This window comes from Callorhinchus milii, unplaced genomic scaffold (genome assembly GCF_018977255.1).
Source record: "Callorhinchus milii isolate IMCB2004 unplaced genomic scaffold, IMCB_Cmil_1.0 Scaffold4, whole genome shotgun sequence".
In the NCBI taxonomy this organism is placed as follows: Eukaryota; Metazoa; Chordata; class Chondrichthyes; order Chimaeriformes; family Callorhinchidae; genus Callorhinchus; species Callorhinchus milii.
Genome location: NW_024704745.1, coordinates 69,725,485 through 69,749,303, shown reverse-complemented (window position 1 = coordinate 69,749,303; position 23,819 = coordinate 69,725,485). Strand labels below are relative to the sequence as shown.

Sequence of the window (23,819 nt, the reverse complement as noted above, 5' to 3'; positions counted from 1 at the left end):
TCTGCAGTGTCAATAATGCACTTTATACTCTGACTGTGCAGAAAATAGTCTTATTTTAAAAACAAAAAAACTAACTTTTTGCAACCCATACCGCCCCCAACCACACACACACACACACACAGCAGGAGGGGTGTGAACAGCAGCCCAAGAACAGAATAGTGGCAAACTAATCAGGAGTTGATCTTAACACAGTCACAACAACAATTAAACCCACTTTTACTTGTCCTCGGTTCAGTTGGTAATAATGGCCAAGTGGACCCGGGCTAAACGGATTAAGGCAAACAACTGATTCAGAACTGATGCACTGCAAAGCCAATTAAAGCCGGACATACCACAGCATCTTTGTACAGCAGAGATTTGCTTCGCTTCCTTTCAGCTCCAGCTGTGCGGTGAACACTGTGCTAAGATATTAGTCGGGGAGTAAGCCTGTAATAAATTATGCACTGCATTTTTTGCCTCGTTATATTTTGTTGGGACTCATGTACGTTGCATGCAAATTGGAGATTGAGGCATCGCAAATTGCACAGCACTGTGAAAGGGTCTTTTGACTTCTGATTGCAGACCACAGGGCGATTCTTTCTACCTCCACTGCAGTTCAGAAGGATTTGTTTCACTCCTTGTATTGCTCAGAGTTTATAACGGCGGGGGTCTCTGGGAGCCAGCTAACAGTAATTTATCCAAATACTTTGCCTGTTCAGACAGTCTCCAGAGAATAAACACCTGTGTATCTTTAGATTAAGACCCTTTCAAGAGTCAACCTGGCCACTGTTCAGTGTTTTTTTTAAACCCTAGAACTTTATGGCCTTTCACCTGTATGATTAAGAAGGATTTAGATTTGACATTGTATGGGACATTGCTTGACAAAAAATGTCTAATGAGGCTTGAAATGTATGCAGAAGGACTGCTGTGTAAATCCAATGCAGGATGATTGATAACTTTATTGCAAGCTGATGGCTATTTAGATCTTTAAAGGTCAGAGGCTCCATACACACCAGGAGTTGTTAAAGTGAATTTGATTTATCTTACATTAAAATAAAATGACTTTAAATGCGAGTTAAAATACATCGATTAACGAAAAAACTTTTTTTTACACACAGAGGCCATACACATGTTAAATTCATGTAGATTTATGATTTTACGGTGGAATAAACATTCCTAGAAATGTGTCAATCGATTTAGCATAAATACAAATATTAGGCAATAAAATATGCTGCAGATTTTCAAAAGCATTCGGAACATATCTCCAATTATTAAAAAAAATCAAAATGTAGATGATTGTGTAGTTCTGAAAGAAAACTCTTCCATATAGTGATACACAAAAGACTACAGACAAATACAACGGAAAGTATGCATGCAAAACTGATTTGGAAGCTAATCTCTTCTAAATGATGCATGCCAAAGAATTAATTCTAAACTAAACTAGCTCTAAGTAGAATAAATATTGATGCTGTGGTTCTGATAATGGAAGTGTGAGAATTCTTGCTCTTATGCAATCTGTTTTTTTTTACATTGTACAAAAGGCTTTAGATGATTTGATACGGCGATTTCTCTTTGAATTTTCTTATAATAGGCAAAGAGTCAATTGGAACATTTTAAAAACAGTCTGTGTTTACTTATTTGTAAATAACATCAAAAATATTTCCAGAAACATCTGGTTGCTCATCACATTTAGTGAAACCTCCCCTAACATTGCAGGATGTTTGAACACACTTATTTTGATTGGTTTGGGATGTTTGAATGCAGGTTTTCCCAGGTTGGGAAGGGTTAATGAGAACACGGAGGTTATTTAAAAAAGGTGGGGCTGGATTGCAACTTACTTTATGTGGCTTCCATTTTCCTGTGTGTTTCCCAGGCTTAACCATGTTGGAATCACAAAAAGTAGTCACAGTCGGGTATAGGTCACTGCAGGGTAGACTCCCGATGGTAACCTGGTGACAGACAAGTTGATAAATTGCAATGTCTTTTCAAGCAGTGACCCTTTAAAGAAGTTAGTGTCAAGTCAAAGGGGATAGAATTTAACCCCATTGCAAATATTGACAATAGCAGTGTTTTACCAAAGCCAATTATGCAGCTTGGCCCAAACTGATTTGTTATTACAGTAATGTACAACACTTAGGGGATGGGGGTGTTGTATTCATGCATGAATGGTGTGTACTTGAGGTTTGCCGTCCACAAAAGAACATCATCTTCAAAACCGAGTCAATATTAATTTGCATTACTTTACACATCTTGCAACAGATGCTTACTTTCCACAACCATTCGCTGAGGTGAGAATGATTTTAAATTCTTCTAATTTAGAAAAGAAAAAATGATAGTTTTACTAAGATAATTATTTCATACTAGCTATACCAGCGTACTGATTTATATTAATTTGAATTAATTTTGGATTTTTGCCCATTGACTTATTTTGGGGGAGAATATATCCCTATGTAGCTTACTTATATTGATCCTACAGTGAAGTTAGTTACAATGATTTATAGCGGACTTTCCGAATTAAAGCTTATAGCACTGAATCAGATCTGAATGTGCAAATCTTTGATATACAGAACTTTGTACTGATGATCAGAAAGCTGCACATGTAATGGATATTTCTGTACTACTGGGTGGAAGTGTGCACAAAGAAAACGGTTCTCTTCATATGTAATAGGTTTTATATTTTGAGCCACAATAATAAATAAATTTTTTTTAGTAATTGGATTTAAACAATTTCCCTTCTCCATGCCCTGTCACCCAGCAGCACTGAAGGTGCTCTCTGATTCATGAAAGGTATAAAATGCTTCATCGTTGCATTTTCCCTTGATTTTGATTTTTAAAAACTCTTACTAGTCAGTAAGAGTTAGACTTCTTTTTGGTCAGAGGAGTGTCTGACACATGTAGAAATGCATGACCATGCTTAAGACTATCCAAACCAATCTGAGAATGGAGGCCACGTTACATTTTTAAAATACTTCCTAAATGAAATTACGTATGGTCCTTTAGATCCTTTGGTCTTTTAAATCACGAGAAGTTTGGATGAAGATAGCCCTTCATCCCATTTTATCTCATCCTTCAGAATACCCATCCTTCTGTCCTCCTAATACACATCAGGCAGTTTTTTTCCTAAAATTATCAGGGGTTAAGAATACAAAGTCCAAAATAAAGAAACTCATGTGAAAGAATAGGATGAGCCTGTCTCAGATGCAGATTTAAAGTACACGTAGGTGACATGTTACTTTTCCAATGTAAACATGTGTATCTGATGTTCATTGCAAAAAGAGGATTCTTCTTTACCTTGTGGAGGATTGATAATGAACTGTCAGGTTTCCGATGCTACCTGTTTGGCACAAGGGAAAGACTTAACAGTAGACTTTAGTCACACTCGTTGAATATATATTGGTTGCTAGTGTCATATTGCATCATGCTACACCTGGATTATTTGAATAGAAAATGTTTAACATATTCCATATAACTCCATCAGACCTGAAGTGTATGTCCTCATTAGCAATATCTGTGCCTGGTGTCCATTTTGGGAGACTTGTTCAATAGATTAATCAAGCAGTAGTTGGACAATATGGGAACATATCATTGGAAGTGTGTGGGGAGGAAACGATTGATCAGGGGTAATGCAATTTTGACCGCTGGTAATGTTTGATGGCGCTCTTCATATCTAATAATAATAACAATAATAATCCTCGTATTTGATATAGTACCTTATCATATCTTCAAGACGTCTCAAAGCGCTTCACAGAATATACTGTAAACTGAATTGACTGTATATTGTGTGGGTGAAATGCGGCAGCCAATTGCACACAACAGTGTCCCACAAACAGTCATGGATTGAGTGACCAAATTATTATTATTTTATTCTTTTTTTTTGGAAGGCATTATTACCCCTGTAAAAGTGGTCCGCCAAATGACTAACAACTGGACTCATACTTACTGCTAGGTGAACAGAGGAGTGTAGAGCAAGGAAACTTGCCCAATGTTTTGTCCTGCCCAGGAACTTGTGAGGCGAGTGCTCTAACCACTCTATGTAACAATAGTCTGGAGCTGTGTGCTTTAGTTAACCCTGTGCTTTTTAAATATATTTAATTTTTTTGGTCATCGAAATGAATCATTTCACCATTAGGGAACAGTACCCTTTTCTGCTTTGAGCACTCAGTACTCCTAGGTCACATATTGTAAAGTGAACTGATTGTACTTAATTTTGTACTGTACTTTGAACAGATTGTATTTTGTAGGCAAAAGCATCAGCCAATATGTGCACAGTAACGTCCTACAAACAGCCAAGAAGCAAGTGAAGGATCAAAGTTATTAGCACTCTCGCCTCCGAGTTAGATGGGTGCCTTGGTTAGAATCATAGAGAGCTTACAGCACAGAAAAAGGTCATTCAGTCCATTGTATCTGCACTGATTTTATAAAGTGATCCCGTTAGAAATGTGGGGTCACCCAAAATCAGCAGAGCTGAACATTCAGACCCTACATAATATTGGGTGGATCAATTGGCAGCAATCCAGGCATTCGCAACCCAGTCAACCCTGCAAAGTCCTCCTCAGGAACATCTGGGCCTAGTGCCCATTTTGGAAGAGCTGTCCAATAGATTAGTCAAGCAGCATTCTGACATAGAGATACACAACAAGACCTACTTGACTGCCAATATCCCTGCTTCCACCATCACCACCTCTGGGTATATTCTCTCTCATCTGTAGGATCAATTTACTGGAGTTGGGGTCTCAGAGGTGAACACTTGGATGAAATTGGCCTTGGGAGTGCTCGTTATTGACTCTCAACCTCTTGAAGTCTCACAGCTCCAGGTTATAAAGGACTCAGGAATCTCCTGCAGATTAATACTCCTCTTTTTTTGGGGGGGGAGCAGAGATATGGGGGTGGGTGGGTGTAAGCAGGGTGTCTGACACCTGCGGAAACCCATCACCATGCTTAAGAGTATCAAAACCAAATTAAGAATTACATGCATCCCACCTATACGTGGAAATTCCAGAGATAGATTATTGGAATGGAATGCACACTCTCCCCCCGAAGGGAGGCATGCTGCTTACCTAATTCCTGAAAGTATTAGGCACAAATTTGCAAGAGCCAAGGTTTGGGGACCTCAGAGTTGGGGTACTGCTAGAGTCTAACCAGCTAAAATCACATAGCTTGCCATTGATATTGCTGTCTGGCAAACTTTCCCTCTGCTTATCCAGCTAGGACCACCCTACCCATTAATGCTTTGGCTTGCAGGGTTACCAGGAGCTGAGTGGGAGATTCCCCTACCCCAGTGATTGCTCTGCCCTTCACAGTACTGCTGATGAACCAGGCTGATTCACAGTCCTTCATGTTAAGCACCACTTCACATTATTTTGGAAATTTGGCATTCTTTTGAGCTTTGTTTTATTAATAGACTTCTATGTGTATTTAAATGTTGGTGAAATTATCTTAATATGTTAACTACATTATTTGCTTTAATAAAAATGTTCTCTTTAGCAAATAGAGTATTAGTTAATGACCATATGTTTTTAGGGATGTGCTGTGCAAGCAGAATAAAACATGTCAATAAGCAATGCAACTCAACAACATCCTCACTGGGTGTCCACATTACCGTTGCTGGCTTTCACACACGTCCAACACTGTGTGCATTCTAGATGTGGGGGTAAATTAGATGTCATTGCTCTTGAAAGCAATTTCAGAGTATTCAGACTGGAGGCACGCAATGAGCCACAAAGCCAAGAATTTAAGCTTTGGTATGGGTCACAGAACAGGCCAGGTCATGGTACTATCCTGCTGTGACTGGCTGGATGGAATATCAGACTCACACAAGTAAAAGTATAGTAATGATTATACCAGTCCTCATATTTGAGTTTTAAGAAAACAATGGATCTTGTAAATTTTCTCAATCAATTTGATGGTGCATTGAATTCATTTATAATAATAATCATAATCCTTGCATTTAATATAGTGCCTTGTCACATCTTTGAGAATATACTGTAAAGTGAATTGATTGTATATTTTGTGGGCAAATATTCACTTATTGTATTGTTGATTATTGTGCCATAGCATTAATTACATTACGATTGGGTTTGTTGACAATGCTTTAGTATTATATACATATAATACTTCTGAGCAATTATTAGATTAAGCAAAGCATTCGATCTGTAGTGCTTGATTTATTTTGAAAGTAACAATCCCCAAAATAACCTTTCAACCCAATCAGAGTAAATTGTGACTTCAGAGTATGAGCTGATCTGGGCTTGAAAAATTGTGCATAGGTTCCATTCAAAACAGCTAACAGGATAGTAAGCAACATTCCACTGCTGAGACATTGTTTTATTTTCCATATTTGGGCTGAATTCCATAAACTTCAATAAACAAAATAATTGCTTCATACAGAAGAGATTAGAGTTTTGCATCACTCAAACGCACCGATGAACTTGTTGAACAGTTTCATTTTTATGTCGTTAACTTATCTTTGTGATTATTTCTATTCATTGTTTCACAAATAAATTGTGTTTTACTGGAATAAAGATACAGGTTTCTTTTAATAACTTTTCATTTGGCCAACAAAGGACCAAGGAACTTTTTACAGTGTAGACATCTTATTGATATTATCCCTAGAATGACTGTTCAAAAATACAGTCATTACTGATCCCTACCATCTTTTCATTACAATCTCAAGCTCACTGGTTCTTAAGTGAGCCCCAAGTCCTGGACCTCAATCACACTTTCTGGTAATTAATTCCAGCTGTGGATTTCCCCTCTGCGAAAATAAAACATAAGCACTTCCTGGTGTCTGTCCTAAAAGTGCCCTTCGCAACATTGAACCTATGGCCCCTTGGCCTGTTGTCTTAATTGCATCTTTCTTGTAGGAAGGACATCCCAAAGTACTTCGTAGGATGTCTTGTAAAATGCAGTGACTGTGTTTGTGGGTGATTGACTACTTTAATACTTCGAAACCAATGTTTTCCTGTCTATAAAAGGCTAAAGGCACAACAATTGTCATGGTTATAGGATAGATATGACCAGGTCAATTTCAATTTAAAATGAATTTTTACAATAATTATATAAACCTTGGCATTTGATATTTAGTCAAATAGAGCAACACATCATTAAAATGTCTCAAAGCATTTCACAGCATTTACTGTGGAGTTTAGTGACTGTGTTTTTGAAGGCAAATACATCATCACAAATCTTGAGCTTCAAAACAGGAAGGTGCTGCTGACAAATGAACTTACTCATGTGGGCTGAAAGGTTAAGGCGTTTTACTGGGGCACTGGGTGGTGCAATGGATGGGCGCACTATCCTTTCACCTCTGGACCCTGATTTTGGATCTAGGCCAGATGGGATAAAATGGGATAACGGTTTCTGCAAACTGTAATAAAGTCAAATTGGGTAATGTCAACTAATTTCCTGGAGGGTGTCAGTCTATAGTATGAAATGTCAGGAAGAAAGTCACTAAATTGGCAATCTCACTCAGATTGTTCTTTGGGGAAATGAAATAATTTATGCTGATATCATGGGATTGATGTCTCCAGTTCCGGTTTTGCAGTATTGTGTGGGGTCAGACGACAGACTACTTTATTTTGCAATTGACCATGCTCTATGTAGCTTGGGGGCTGACACTGGGTGAGCAAAGTCTAAAAGTATTTCATTCCTTGTATTAACATCTCACATCTTGATGGGAACATAATTTGTCATAAAAAGGGATTTATTGTATTTAAAGAATTTCTGATTTACAAGTAAGACTTTAACATTACCCATGGGGCTGCTATCTTTACAGCAATACTATCATTTAATGACATTTTTTGGACAGGATACTTTAGACTTGTAAATTACAAACATGTGAAATGAGAGGCTTTAAATTAAATTAGATTCACACAATGGATTTTGAACCCCAGCTGACTGGTGTTAGCCACATTCATGTCACATAGCATGAAAGAACCAAGATGTGGAAACATCAATTGTAAATGTAAAATATTTCTTATATGATCTTAAGGCAAATATTTTCCTTAAATACCATAACATAAACGGTTTCCAATACCAATGATCACGGATTGAATGAAGACGATCTATTGGAAGATATCCAAAACCGTGTGGAATTAATTAACAAAGAGAATTGTTTTGATAATGTGTTCTACAGCAGAACTGGGTGTTTTCCAAGGTTTAAATGTTTTAGGCTGACTAGATCTGTATTTGTCTCTTCTGGAATTACTTGCTTTTTCTGTCCCTTACTGGATTTTAGAAATGAAATTAATTTAATCGTGTAATTTCAACTGCCAGCTGAGATGAGTCCCAGATGAGAGCTAACTTTCTTCAGTTGAATGTCAACAAGACCAAGGCTCTCCTGATTGGCTTCCATCAGCACCTCCACACCTCAGGTGCTGACAGCATCACCATCCATGGTTGCACACTCCACCTCACTAAGCCAGTCCAGAACCTTGGCATCTTGTTTGACCCTCAACTATCCTTTCTACCCCACATCCATACGATGACCTGCTCTGCTTTCCCCCAACTCCGCAACATTGCCCGGCTCCGCCACTGTCTCACACCGCAGGGCGCCGAAACCCTCATACACACCTTCATAACATCGAGGCTCGACTATGCAAAGTCACTGCGTGTCAGCCTCCCCAACTCCTCCCTCCATAGGTTGCAGATCACCCAGAACTCTGCAGCCTGTGTTCTCTCCAGCACCAGGCTCCACGACTCTATCACCCCCATCCTTGCTTGACTTCACTGGCTTCCATCACACAGAGGATACAGTTTAAGATCCTGGTCCTCACATTCAAAGCCCTCCATGGTCTTGCTCCCTCCTACCTCTGCGACCTCCTAAACCCCTACCATCCTGCTCGCTCCCTCTGTTCAGCGGGCTCCAGCCTGTTTCAGATCCCCCGCCTCGCTTGCCCTACCATTGGTGGGTGGGCCTTCTGCCACTTTGCTCCCACCCTCTGAAACTCCATCCCGCAATCTGTCCGCCTCACTCCCTCCCTTGTCTCCTTCAAGACCCATCTCAAGACCCTCCTCTTCGACCTACCTCCCCTTTATCAACTCCCTATTTCCCACCGTTCTTGTGTTTCCACTTTATCTCTGTAAAACTTTTGGAGACAATATATTACTTGAAAGTTGTTGTATAAGTGCAATTGCTTCTTTATTGAGCCCTAAATGTGTGCTGTTTCCTCTTACTTCTGAATTGCTATTAAAGATGAAATTTAGGCTGATGTGGAATGCTTTTTCATGCTGCTAGTGTGGTGGTGGACTTAAATGGCGACAAACAGCTACTGAGATTCTATAAAGAGCAGCTAAATAGTTATCGCCAGACAAATTAAATCTTCCATTGACCACCCGGGAGGATGAAACATTTTCCATTACATGGTCAGGATTTCAAACAGGCAAGACTGAATATATTAAGTTAATGGCAGTAAATACTTATTTTATCTTTTGTAGCTCTGCAGCTACAACAACAACTTGGATTTATGTAGCGCCCTCCATGCCGGACGGCGTCTCAGACTGCTTTACAGTAACGGATCCCGGGACCGAGCCAGGGGGACTACAATGTATAGGGTTCAATTTTTGAGTATTTCTCAGAAGTCAGTGCTGGGAATGCTGGAATCTTGAACTGTATCCTCTACAGGAATAATAATAATCCTTGCATTTGATATGGCGCTTTTCACATCTTCTAGATGTCTCAAAGTGCTTCAAAGAATATACTGTAAAGTGAATTGACTGTATACTTGTGGGTGAAATGCGGCAGCCAATTTCGCACAGTACTGCAATCCGTTTTCGGATCAGGGTTGGAGTGAAGTGCACATGTAATCGACTTTAAACTAATGTATTTGAGGTGTCAGCATGGTTCAGTCAGGAAAAAATTCTGTCTCTGGATCAGAAAGTTGTAGGCTCAGCCCCACTTCAGGACATTGAACATCTAAACTGAAATTCCATTACACTGCTGCCCCAAGTGAGCCTGGGGATCAAACTGGAAACTTCCCTGTTTGCACGGGTCAGCGAGCCACTGGATAGACATACTGAGCCACAAGGAAGATGAGTGACTTTAGTTTTACTCCAGATTTTGATTGGCCACTCCACAGTATCAGGACATCTCTGAATTATGTAGCTGATAATCTAAATTATTTTTTAGATGTGCTAATTCTTTATGTGACACTCTGATGGCACCCCCAACTCAAATGGCAACTATTTCTGTGGTATATTCTTGCAGTGTTAAAGGTGCATTCATTCTCAATCTGGGGCTCAATCTGTCATAATAAACTAGTATCTCCAATGAAAGCATTATTTCATAAAATTTTAGAGATGTGAAAAATGATTGAATGGCCTATAAATATTTTATGCGTGCCTGTTTTTCACATTTCATATGACTAAATCTGATGTAATTTGAGTGTCATTTACCCAGTGTAGTAATACCAAACTCCCAGTATAAAGATAGTATCAGAAATAAAACAACATTCATTCGTTTTCAAGCTGAATATTGGATCCATGTGAATGGAGCTAAATGGCTTAATGTGTGTGCGGGGGTGGAGAGGTTGAACCTCAGAGAAAGCAAAGTGCTTTGCAAATTATTTTTTTAAAGCAATACTTTGTGCCACAGTGGATATATATTTAGTTAACAAGGTTTAATGTTTATTGGAAAAAAAACAAAAAAAATTGTGGGATTGAATTTACAATTAATGACGGTGTTACTAGTGATGGAGGACAGGTGGTTTGTTTGTACAAAGGGCAGGGAGGAGAGGAGTGAGCAGTTAAGTGCATGTTTGTATAAAATATACAATATCAGCCAGAACTTTCAAAGATAGTTTGTACAGAAATTACACAGAATGATGAATGTGAATCTTTTTCAAGAAAAAGAAATCAAACATCCCAACACCTGAGGTCAAAAGATTTTGTTGTCTTAAGCCAGCAGCTGAGTTTCTATGTGTCTTTATGATTGATGCTGTGTTCAGATTTCATTCCAATGCATTTGAAAGGTGGATTCAAAACTGCCCTACTTATGAAGAGATATTCTATTTGCTTGACTGCAGTGTATTTTAGCTTAAAAGCACTTTCTTTTAAAGCCAGTGGTCCATTAAAATACATTATGCTCAACCAACAATAATTTAACCTTTTGAAAGCATTTGTAACAGCTTCTATTATTTTACAGAGTTTTCTAAACTCAAATGTTCACTAATTGAACTTTCAGTTTCTAAAGGAGCTACCAATTATTGCAAATAGGTCAACTGTACTACTGCAAAACACACGTTTATCACATCAGCCAAAGCCCTGTACTCTCCATCATTTTCATTCTAAAGTGACTTGTGAGGCAAGGATTATTCCTTTTATTTGTAAGTTGCATGATATAGGTGATATCAGATCAGAACATAATGTATTGTAACACAGATCCTGGAAGTAATTAAAGCTAACTTCAGTAGACTCACTAAAAAAAAAGTTATGGCTGAAGATAATAATGATAGTCTGAGCAAAGTCTAAAATTGTTTAATGGGGTATTGTTTTTCACTGTTAGCGATCGAGTTTCATAGATTTCAAAGAATGTTTATGGCACACAGAGGGCGAACATTCAGTCCATTGTCTCTGAACTGGTGATAGTTGGGTCTAACTCCCCTTGGGAGATGTCTACTAAAACCCTTGGACACTTTGATTAAAAATCACAGGCTGCTGGTGTTTAATCAACATATTAAACTGTATTGCTGTATGTGGCCTTGAAATCTGCTGAAAATTGGAGGCTTAATTTTTGGAGATTCTCATTTAATCTAAATCTAATTATAAGCATAGATAGAGTCATTTACATTATTGTAACATTTTGGTGTAAGGCTTGACTTTATGAATACTCTTTCATACATGACCATGTAACCGAGGGCAGCAATTTATTTGGCTCTCTTTAGCAGAGGAAGTAATTAGAGCACGAACATCCTGTTCAGAGGAGATAGTAACCAGCAAAGTGAATTTCCAGTCATAATTTCTTCACTGTACATAAAAGAGAAGGTATGTCCTTTGAGATTTCTGACCTTAATTTATGCAATCAGCACACATCAGTTTTAAGAAATAATAGTGCCAGGGAATTGGTATAATAAAGGTTGAGATGTGCTTTAAAATTTACCAGCAATGTCTAATACTTTATAATTATCTTATATTAACTCATGGCCATGTAATTAATGAAGCTGCATCAATAGTTGTGTATGAATTTCGCCCACAGAATACAGTGACACTTTACAGTATATTGTGGGAATCGCTTTGAAACGTAATCTTATATCAGATTTAACTATTATCATTATTATTAGTCAGTGCCTTCAAGAGTGAAGAGGAAAAGAATTTACACGGATTTCAAGTTCTTTTAAGAACTACAGAAAACTTCAAAGTTAAGACAGAATTGAAAAATTTACCAAATCCTGGATGCTCTTAAATGCTACATTAATAGAGTAAATCTAGTCCCAGGTGGCATTTCTACACTTGCTCCTATAATAGATCAATCAACAGCTGCAAGGCATATAGATAGGTTAGCATTTTAGGTCAATTCCTTTATCAGAATTGACCTTTAGCGACTGAGAAGAGCAAATATTCTAAAGGACAGCCTGATGTCTGGGTTTCTGAATCCGCGTTAATTTGTCCCTGTTTGAAGCTTGTCAGTGAACAAAAAAATTGGAGTCCTGTTGAAGTATGTCTGGAAATTGAACTCCTACTAGTTTTCTCTCATTCAGAATATCAATGGCAAACTATGTGGTTTTAGCTGGTTACCCTCCAGCAGTTCCCCAATGCACACTCTAGGATCCCCAAACCTTGGCTTTTGCCAACCTGCGCCTAATACTTCCTAGAATTAGGTAAGCAGGATGCATCCCTCGGGGGGGGTGGGGGGGGGGGGAGAGTGCGCATTCCATTCCAACAATCTATCTCTGGAATTTCCATGTGTAGGTGGGATGCACGGAAATCTCAATTTGGTTTGGATACTCTTAAGCATAGTGATGTGTCAGAGATTAGGCTGACCAAAAAAAATTGTTTTCTCTCACTCACAATGACTTGCACATTGCTTGCCCTTGCTACAGTATATTAGATTGTACAATACTTGCACTGCCACGTAGTATCTGGTAGTGTTGTTATTCCTGTCATATATCGCCAATTTTTTGTTTGTCTTTTCTTACACAAGAGCTACTAAGTATGATGGAGTCTATTAGAGCTGTGAGGAAGCACAGTAGTTCAGAACAATGTCAATGAGAAGGGAGGGGAGGGGAAGGGGGGTGGCCGATGGCATGGTCGAAGAGGAGAGTCTTGAGGCGGGACTTGAAGGAGGCTAAGGAGGGGGCGAGGCGGAGTGACTGGGGGATGGAATTCCAGAGGTTGGGGGCAGAGTGGCTGAAGGCTCTCCCGCCAATGGTGAGGCAGGTGGGTTGGGGGACGTGGAGCAGGCCAGAGCCGGCTGAGCAGAGGGAATAGGTGGGTTGGTAGGGAGTTAGGAGGTGACAGAGGTAGGGTGGGGCGAGGCCATGGAGGGCTTTGTATGTGAGGACCAGGATCTTGAACTGGATCCTCTGAAGGATAGAGAGCCAGTGGAGTCGGGCGAGAGTGGGGGAGATGGGGTTATGGAGATTGGTGCGGGAGAGGACACGGGCTGCAGAGTTCTGGATTATCTGGAACCTGTGGAGGGAGGAGTTGGGAAGGCCGACAAGCAGAGCGTTTGCATAGTCGAGCCTTGAGGTGATGCAGGTATGAACAAGAGTTTCAGCGGCCTGAGGGGTGAGGTAGTGGCGGAGTCGGGCGATGTTACGGAGGTGAGGGAAGGCAGAGCGGGTCATGGCTTGAATGTGGGGGAGAAAAGACAGTTGAGGATCGAACAAGACACCTAGGTTCCTGACTGGCTTGGTGAGTTGTAGTGTGCCACCATGGAGATTGATGAATTGTACTTCATGGAGCAAACTAAGTCCCGAAAATGCACTTCCTGAGATGGAATTCCCCAATTATCATAAAATGCTCTACTTAGTGGACTATCTGAGCACTGATTAAAAGCTCAATCATTGATTAAAGTGTCAGGCAGCCTTCCTTCATGTATTGTGTTCAACTTGGTTCAAACTGGATTTGGATTTTGTTTCTCTAACTGAGGGAAGAGGGGGTGGAGGAGGGAGGGAGAGGAAATCACACTTTCTATCACACCCTGAAATGAACGTTTCCAGTACAAATGCAAGAAGGGATAGGAATGTAGGGGAAAATCATTCTCACCACAGGAGGGTGGAAAAAAAGGAAGTGAAACTTATCGAGAATTGCAGGTCCTTGTACAAACATATTCCTGTAGACATGTTGGATAGACAGGTGCATGTCTGTCTGCTAACAATATTCCACACATTGTAAATCACTTCAAATTCAATGCAACACTGTAGTATATGCTGACAGAAAAGAATGCAGATTCAAAACTAACAATCTTAAAATTATACCTTAAAATCAATTATGATATATAACACATACGGTCTACTGAATGTATTCAGATGGACACAAATATATATAATTTTTATATCATGGACTTTCTTTATCTTTTATGGATAAAAGTTAAAACTTCCAGGAAAATAAAGTCCTACCACAGAAAACAAATGAATGGAAACTGCAAGATATCAATTTCATGTTTACTTAATTCATATCTAACTGGTTACATTAACAATGGACATTTCCATAGTCCCAGCATGACATGATGAGCAGTGCTTCATAACGCACGTCATCAACTTTGTCTATAATTATCTTTTTAACCTTGCATTCCTTTCTGAACCAGACTTGTATCGAACCTCCCATTGTTGCCTTCAACCACAAAGCATTATCCACTTTTCAGTTGTTTATTTTGCTGTTCAAATAGTTTTAGAATGATTCCACTAGTGAAACAGTTCTCTTAAGCAAATCATCTTATAATCTATATTTTTATAGTCTTTTTTAAGCCTTGCTGGAAAGTTGGAAATTAGATGCTTTGCTCAAATTCAGTTTTGTAAACTGCACATGTCAACATTATATATACTTCTCATCATTTGAAAGACCTGAATCATATCCCTTCCCTTTTTTAATATAGGGACAAAATTGTTTCAATTCATTATTCACCTTTATTATTATTATTGTCACTCTTTGATGCTGCCTTAATGCACTATTAGTAATCTCCTTATCGAATCATCAAAATGTCTCAAAGCTCTTCACTGGAATTACTGTAAAGTGTAGTGACTGTATTTTGTAGGCAAATGAGGAAGCCAATTTGCACACAGCGATGACTGACATACAGCTCTGAAATTGTTCGGTAGGCCAATGCAAGAAGCTCTTTTCTCTTTTCAAATGGTGCCATGGGATCTTGGCACTGTTTATGTGGGTATCTTGAGAGATCTGCACGTAAACATGGACGTGATTTTTGGCAACTATGGAGATGTGCCAAGGAAGCAACTTTGGGATCTGAAATTTCTCATGATCTCAGCCTTAAGACCTTCTGATAAAAGATTATGCAGAAGTTTGTAAGAGTTTATAAATAAAAATGTATTTATATGGCGCTCTTCATGCAGGTTAGCATCTTGGAGTGAGGATTATTATCAATTCAAATTGAACTTGGGCAGCCAGATTTTTACAGTGCTTAAAGAAATTAGGACTGAATTTAAGAATTTTGAAAACTGTGGGTGATCTTAAATGTTAAGACAATAGTCAGGACCATAAGAGCTTTTTGAGCCTTTGGTGTTTTTCCAAGCTAGAAGAGAAAATTGGATAAAAGAGTATTTTCTAAACTATTGGTTTTCACGAGAAACTGGAAGAAGCCAGGAAGCTGGTTACCTTATCTTGCTGAGTGAAAATGAAAGAACAACAGCCAGTTTTAAAGTGAGAGCTTTAATTCTCAATGTTGTTAATTTTAGAAGTAAATCTAAGTTGGGGTGATCAGTATCATGATCCAATTATAGAGTCACATGACAAGTCTTGTAAAAATGACAGAACACCAGTGAATACAATGTTCTTGTCTATCCAGTCTGTAAATTTTATTGACCACCATCACATAATCATCAACATCCTCCACTCCCCCAGGCCTGAAATTCAGACTAAAATATCCACGAGAAGAATCAGTTTCTCTCAGCCAGTGACACTTTTACCTTTGAGTCAGAAAATTATGGGTTCATGTTCCACAGTGGGGCATGATGAGGTCAAAGCCAATTCTGATCCTTAAGTACAATATCAGTAAGGGCTTGGTATTGTTAGAGAATCTGCCCTTTGAATCTAGGTCCCATTGGTCTGAGCAGAAGGATGTTACATGTGAAGATACTATTTGTGAAGAGTTTTTCCTGGTCAACAGAACTCCATATTAGTTGTGCCTTCATCTCATGACTGACAGTGTGAGCTTGCTAGCTTAAATTCATGCTTACAAAAAACACATTTGCCTACTCTTTACTTGATAGCAATTATCTGAGATGTATATTTTGACATGAAAGCATGCTATAAATATGTAAGTTTGTTCTTCACTTGAGCTCATAGCCTAAGTTGATACTTTAGTGTAACATTGTTTGACGTATCTCATCATATAAAACTGAGATCCCATCTACCTGCTCAGTTGGATGTCAAAGATCCCCTGATGCTGTTCTTGCACTCATCATTCAACACATGGCTATTTGGTGGCTTTCTGTGTTCCTCTACAAAAACAGTTACAACGCTTGACAATAATCACTTGTGAAGCATTTTGAGATACTGTTTCCCGATTTGATAAATTGCTATAAAAATGCAAGTTCTTTTTCCAGTATCCCCCAGCTCAGGCTCCTAATCAGCTGTGTGAGCTATCTTCACAACATGAAAGACACTTTATTCTCTTTGACCGAGCCTTCAGCTCCCCTCTCGACTCTCTTCCCCCTCCTCGCTCGCTCCCTTCCCTCCCCTTACCCTGACCATTTCCCCCCTCCTCGCTCCCTCCCTTCCCTCCCCTCACCCTGACCATTTCCCCCCTGCTCGGGTCATGACCCAACTGTGCAGCACCTTGGGACGTCCTCCTGACGTGAAAGGCGCTTTATAAATGGAATCTTGTTGTTGTTGTTGTTTATAAATGTAAAATTGTTGTTTTGTATTTATTCTAATAGGTATTTGGATTGCCAGTCTATGGAGGACTATCACTCCAATAGTTAATAGTTTTAGAAAAACATAGTAATGCTGACACAACAATATGACATCACTCATTCATGCCTGCTGACAGAACTGATATATTATTTTAGTTCAATTAAAAGGTAAAATAACTGTTTCCTCCTTTTTTTTAAAAAAGCAAAAATTCACACTGCAGCAGATATTGTGACTTCTCTCTTTCTGTCAACACGTATTGTGAATTGTCGGCCAGCAAAGCACTTCAGTGTGGAATAGGACTGCAGGCTTCCCCTTCCTGCCCCCCCTCAACCTCCCTCTGAACCCATGAAAATAAGGCACTGAGAATAGACAAGTATGTCTGTGAGATAAGGTTGCAGTCTAGTCTGGGTCTCTCTGTACTGGAAATGTAATAACTAATTATTAGAACCCCCGTTTTCATTTTTGAGGAAGAAATGCAGGTTATTTTTAGAACAGGATTGTTAAATATCCATTTGTTCAGAGGATAATATATTTTTATCAAATAAAATAAGTAAGTATTCAAACCAAACTGAGAGTTCCATGTATACCACCTTTATATTGAAATTCCAGAGAGATTTATTGGAATGAATATACAGTCTCTCTCTGGAGGAATGCATCCTGCCTATCTAATTCTGGAGAGTGTTAGGTGCAGGTTGGCAAGAACCAAGGCTTACGGACCCCAGAGAGTGTGCATTGGGGTACTGTTGGAGTCCAACCAGCTAAAACTGCATAGTTTGCACTGTCTGGCAAGCTTTCCTGCTGCTTGTCCAGCTTGGACCACCCTATCTATTACGGTTTTGGCTTGCAGGGTTAACAGGAGCTGAGGGGTCCTGTCCCCATATCCTGGTCTATACTTCCAAATCCCACAGATGAGCCAGCCTGAGAGTGTTGCCACCATCATCCTGACCACAGCTTGGACACACATCCCTTCCTGTTGAGGGATGGTTCCGCCAGTTGGAAGTGCAGAGTTTAAGCAAGCAGCTGGTTACCTCGCTGCAAGCCAATCAAGATGGATTCCAAACACTGGATGTTCCAACGCATATTCATTAACTGGGACTCCAGGTGGTGCCTTCCAGCAGCTGTCGCCCCAAGTCCCAGAGTTTCCTCATCAGCTATCTGATGGCTATCTGCCTTCAGCATGGTGGGAGGATCGTATTAGGACAGCTTGTAATGTGCCAGCTAGCTTGACGTTCTTAATGTCCAAGTCCAATGCCATGTACCAGGCTTACTCAGCACCAGTTGGTTAATCCAGGTCCTCATGTGATGGGCATTGACAAATAGATGTGCCCACTGTGAAGCTGACTTTGCTTCTAGTGACAAGTCTGTGTAGTCTTCCATCCCTGAAGCTGCTTCCCGTGTTTGGCACTCATCCACATCACTGCTCGATCCAAGACTTTGCAAAAAATTCTCTCTGCTGCATCCCCTTGAGATCAGATCTATAAAGGAGATAGCTGAATTTATTCACCATGCTAACAGATATTTTTGCTATCAAATGTAGGATTTCGGGTTGTTCAGCTAATAACTTAGCATTGAAACACAGAGAAAGCCTCAAACAAGAGCAATTGTTTTTTTTTTTGCTAAGGCATTTGAGACTTACACCTGAAGTATGAGATCAACTCACAGTATAATAGAATAATGCTATTTCTCAAACATCCCAGAGCAAGGTCAGGGCGTTCAAAGGAGATGAATTTGCACGAATGCAGACCTTGAAAGAAACGACTTTGATAATGAAACAATACTGGACTCTTGGTTTATTAGACAGAACAAAGTTGTAAAATTGAAAAGGATATGGGGGTAACGTTCTATTGAATTTGGAATTGTAGCTTTCTGTGAACATTTGGGCCTGAAGGAAACACAGTATAATAAAGCTTCCTGGATTGAATCAATTGTGAATTAAAAGTATTCATTGCTTTGTACAACTCCCGCAGAACCCCTACCTTATAATTTGTTGGCACTGTTTTCCTATATCTTATTACTATAATTGTTCAAAATACTTTAAAAATAAAAAGCCAAAACATAATTTATATATAGCTGGACAGAATACCCCTGTGACCTTATTTAAAATACAACCTTATCTACTCAGCTTCAGGTCCGCACTCAAGTTTTGTTGGTAGATTCTATGGCAAAGGTAATTACAGTAAACCTTACATAAGTCGTATCATTTGGGACCATACATTTAATAGGACTTATGAAAAGTATGAGTTATGTCAAACTTGCATAGAATATAAAGTCTTGAATGTATTTGGGCAGATGTACGTGGAATTAGGTGATTATACGATTTATACTGATCAGACTTGTGCAAGTTTTACTGTAATATGTGCCTTTTCATTTGATATGAGATCTTATTTGACTAATTTGAGAATTGCTAAGGAAAAAAAATATTTTTCATGTTTTTTGCAGGATTGATTTCTAAACCAAACCTCCTCACTCCTAAACTCAGCCTTAGAGCTATGCAGCATATCATCAATGTTAACCAGACACTGCAGGTGACTTGCAGGTAAGCTTGGAGTAATAGTTATACCCGATAAGACACCAGGAAATATGTTTTGAAAATAGTTCTGCGTAAGATTGTCCCAAACTGGTGAACGAAAAAGAGATTTGTGTAGAAAATGAATTTATGTTGTGTATAAAACATTATAATAATAATCCTTGCATTTGATATAGCGCTTTTCACGTCAGGAGGACGTCCCAAAGCGCTTCACAGAACACACTGTAAAGTGAATTGACTGTATATTGTAGATAGTTTCAGAAGAATTCCTTCATCATAGAGATTTGGATTCTGCAAGACTTCAGTCAGTTTTGTTTGGGTTTAGCTGGTTAAACTCCAGGAGTACTGTACTCACAAGCTGGGACCCCAAGCAGTGGCTCTTGCCAACCTTAAACTCTCAGGATTTAGGTAAATTGGATATATTCCTCCAGGGAGGGAGTATACATTCTATTAGACACAAAGAAATTACCATGGGTAGATGAGATACTCTGTGGAACTCTGTCTGGTTTGGATACTCTTAAGTATGGGGATGGGTTTCCACATGTACCAGACACATGGCTGAACAAAAAAAGCAATTGTTTCCAAAGAGTATCTTAGTGATGCAGACTGGGAATTATCCAGATTTAATCCAGATCTGTGTTAAATTATCTGATCTCAAATGAGTGACACTGGGGTCACAACCTTAAAATCAGAGCCCAGCCGTTTCGCACTGAGTTGAGGAAGAACTTCTTCACTCAAAGGGTGGTGAATGTATGGAACTCACTACCCCAAAGGGCTGTTGACGCTCAGTCCTTGAACATATTCAAGACTGAGATTGATAGATTTCTTATTCAAAATGGATTAAGGGATATGGGGATAAGGCAGGATCAGGTTATTAGCTGGAGTTAGATTAGAAGATCAGCCATGATTGAATGGCGGGGCAGGCTTGAAGGGCCGAATGGCCTACTCCTGCTCCTACATGTTATGTTATTATAATTCATCTAAACGCACCAGGGCTCTGCACACCTTAGCATCCAGGTCCACCAATTGCTCTCCCCACTGCCTCATACCTCAAGTCATGGGAGGAGAGCTGGAACAAGAGCTAAGAGGCAGTAAGGAGTGCAACAGAAAGAGAGCTAAATAAAGATATGGTATCTCCTGCTCCGGCTCTCTCGAAGAGAGTAGCTAGGAATGAAAACCTTTGACTATTGCCCGTCCACCATACGTTGGTGCCCACACAAATTCACATTCATGAAGCATACTCTGCGTTAAGGAGAGGAAATCAACCAGCATATCCAATCCGGATCACTTTGCAGAACTTGCAATTTGAAGATGTGCTTGTGTGGACACAGAGAATGGATCCCTGGCTGGGCTGTGATACCCACAGCAACAAAATTAACACCAGGATAAATGAGGAATTAAGTAATTCCAAAATGCATTTTACTGAACATTTTCCCTCCTAACTCTTCCTGAATTTAGCACAGCAGTTTGGATTGCAGTCACTTTGGATATCGTGAAACAGGTCTGATATATTTTTCACCCAGGAGCTAGTGTCTGAATACTGCTTCACAGGATAACATTGAGAAGAGAAATCTCTGGCCCAACAATTATGCCAAGGCTGTAGGAAATTATTCCTCTCCAAAACTTGCATCATAGTTAGACCCAAAAATGTTCTGCTTCATTGCTGCTCCAGATTACAGAGACTAGAGTTTGCAAGTCATTTTTGTAAGTTTGGAGAGCTCTAAATAGTCTATTTATTCCTCATAGTTTATCCCAAGAATCAGAGTTGTTGTAACTCCTTTGCAATGCTTCAAGGATATGGATAGTCCGCTTATGTTGTGATAATTATAATAATAATCCTTGCATTTGATGTAGCACCTTATCACCTCTTTGAGATGTCTTAAAGCGTTCACAGAAGATATTGTAAAGTGGTTTGACTGTATATTTTCTGGGCCACAACTATTTCGTGATGACAACTAACGATTGCAATTACTAAAAAAAACAGGATTTTAGCAGTGTGACAATTATGTGTCTCTGAATAGAGCATCCATTTTATTACATCTACACAACACAAGGTGACTATATATCTGAAAAGGATTTAATCCAGGTCTGATTTTTGATAGTAATTATAGCTTTCTGTCTCTGGTCCAGTGAAACAGGTATCAAAGTGGTACCTCCATGTGTTGATGATGCATTACTTGTTAGGAAATATGAATCTGAACATATTTGTTTGTTTTCTCCCCAGGGGATCGGCACCAATATCATGGTCTTGGCCAAATCATATCGTTAATGGAAGTGAAAAACTACGTATCATTCACTTCAGCTGTGAGGATAATGACAGACTCTTCTGTAGTAACCTGACTTTAAATAAAGCTCTGGGTCAAGACACAGGATATTATTCCTGCAACACCATATCTTCAAACTCCAGCTTATCTGGGAAAGAAAAGACTCAAATCTATATATTTGTCAAGGGTAAGACTAGATATTATTGATTTATAAACATGCTTTTAATCTTGAAAAATCATTATCAGTTTTCAATCCATGATTGAGTTATGAATTGAATTGTTAAAGTAAATAAAGAGCCAAATATCTAGGTGCAGAAAAGTAGGTTGGCTCTAGCCAAAATGTTTGCTTTAGCATTGTTCAGTGTGGATGGTTCAATATAAACATGTACATTAATAGATGGTTATAAGTGAGCTTTGAGGCAGTTGCACAGTGCAGGGGGTTTAATGGCATTAAACTATGTCAAAAACAAGCAAAATGTTATTTGAACACCACTGAAAGCCTATTTTACAATGCTTATATTTGTATATATATATTTATGAGTTTGAATATATGATATATGAACTGTTCTATCAGAGTATTATCTGCAGTGTTCACGTTAAATTCAACCATGACCACTGAAGAGTGAAGCAATTGTTCTAATTCTTATTGTGCAACTAAAGATCGAGGTGATCCGGGAAATAGCTAAGGCATATTTCTGTTCCACTGTAATATCAGGACCTTTTTGACATATATTAGTGCAACTAGAGTGTCTGGAGGTTGATGTGAGGAGGTTGATGAGCTCCAATGAAGTCTATACTCGCTTAGTTAAAAAGAATCTCCCCAATGTTTTCAGCATATATCAGTACTTGGGAAACAGATTGCGGTAAAATCAGAATGACTAGCTGACCTGTATTGTTTCCTGTGGAAGGACATTGTTTTAGTCAACTTCCCAAATTAGTTCCATGAGGGCCACTGATCTTCCTTTTCCCCATGGTTAAAATGCAAATTTAAAGTTTGCATTGTCTGTAAACACATAAACCACACCAAAAGTCACTGCTGCTTGAAAAAGGAAGTGATAACTCATTCTTTATAAATTAATTTTCTTATCAGCCATGTAAATTAGGAATTATTCCTCTTTTTGCTGCACGATAATTAGCAATCGACCAGTAAGATATACTGCTGCCTACTCTATTTGGAAGAAGAAAGAACTTACATTTTGACGGGCCTTATCACGTCAAAAGTCTCAAAATATTTCACAAGCCAACCCTTCACTCCACCAGTTTATTTATTTTTCTTGAAATGCAATGCAATCACTGCTATCTCATGTCTACGCTGTGCTGGAACAAATGACTTCTTAATGAGGAAGGAGGTTAACTAATTCACTCCTTACCCTTAAACATTGAAGCTGGTCTCAGCTGCTACCAGTCTCTTGCAAAGCCCATTCGGCCAATCAGGCTGTCTGAAAGAGCTCTCCATTCAGTCCCCTTACCTGCCTTTTACCCAAATCCGTTGTATTTCACAATAAGGAGAATCATGCAAGAATGGCTACAGAGTTTGGTCTGTTTGTTGCAACTTCCCAACATCCCACCTTTCCACCACCCACCTTCCCAACTTTGGACAATTCATACACAGGAAGAAGGGCAAGAAGTAAGAGATCCATAAAGCAATATTTTTGATACATTTGTACTTGCATATCTCTCTCAACAAATGTGACCATTATTTGGGCCAGATTAGATTCAATGAGTTTGTTTCAGTTTAGTTTCTGATCTTAATCCATGACTGATCATTTATCAGCGCTCCAACATCCTATCCTGCATGAAGTGCATTATGTCAATGCAAGTTGTTATTGTTTATCAGACCCAGTGCAGAATCAGGCAAAACGTGCATTTAATTTTGAAAATGCAAACATTCAAGACAGTGCAGTGTTTTGAAAAATAATAACTCAATGCAGGCAACAGGTGATGTACCAGATAGAAGCTGTGCATTCATTGTTATTTTAATGCAGGAACAATTTTATAAAGAGTGTACAGCACGGAAACAG

At 39.1% G+C, this 23,819-nt stretch overlaps 1 protein-coding gene across 1 annotated transcript in view; it reads left to right on the top strand.

The window, feature by feature from the left end:
• flt1 (fms related receptor tyrosine kinase 1) overlaps positions 1–23,819 on the top strand; it is a 122,026-nt gene that overhangs the window by 4,250 nt on the left and 93,957 nt on the right. The window contains exons 2-3 of the mRNA XM_007900604.2: positions 19,447–19,543; positions 21,759–21,985. Of these exons, the coding sequence (XP_007898795.2) occupies positions 19,447–19,543; positions 21,759–21,985 (324 nt within the window). The remainder of the gene's footprint in view (positions 1–19,446; positions 19,544–21,758; positions 21,986–23,819) is intronic.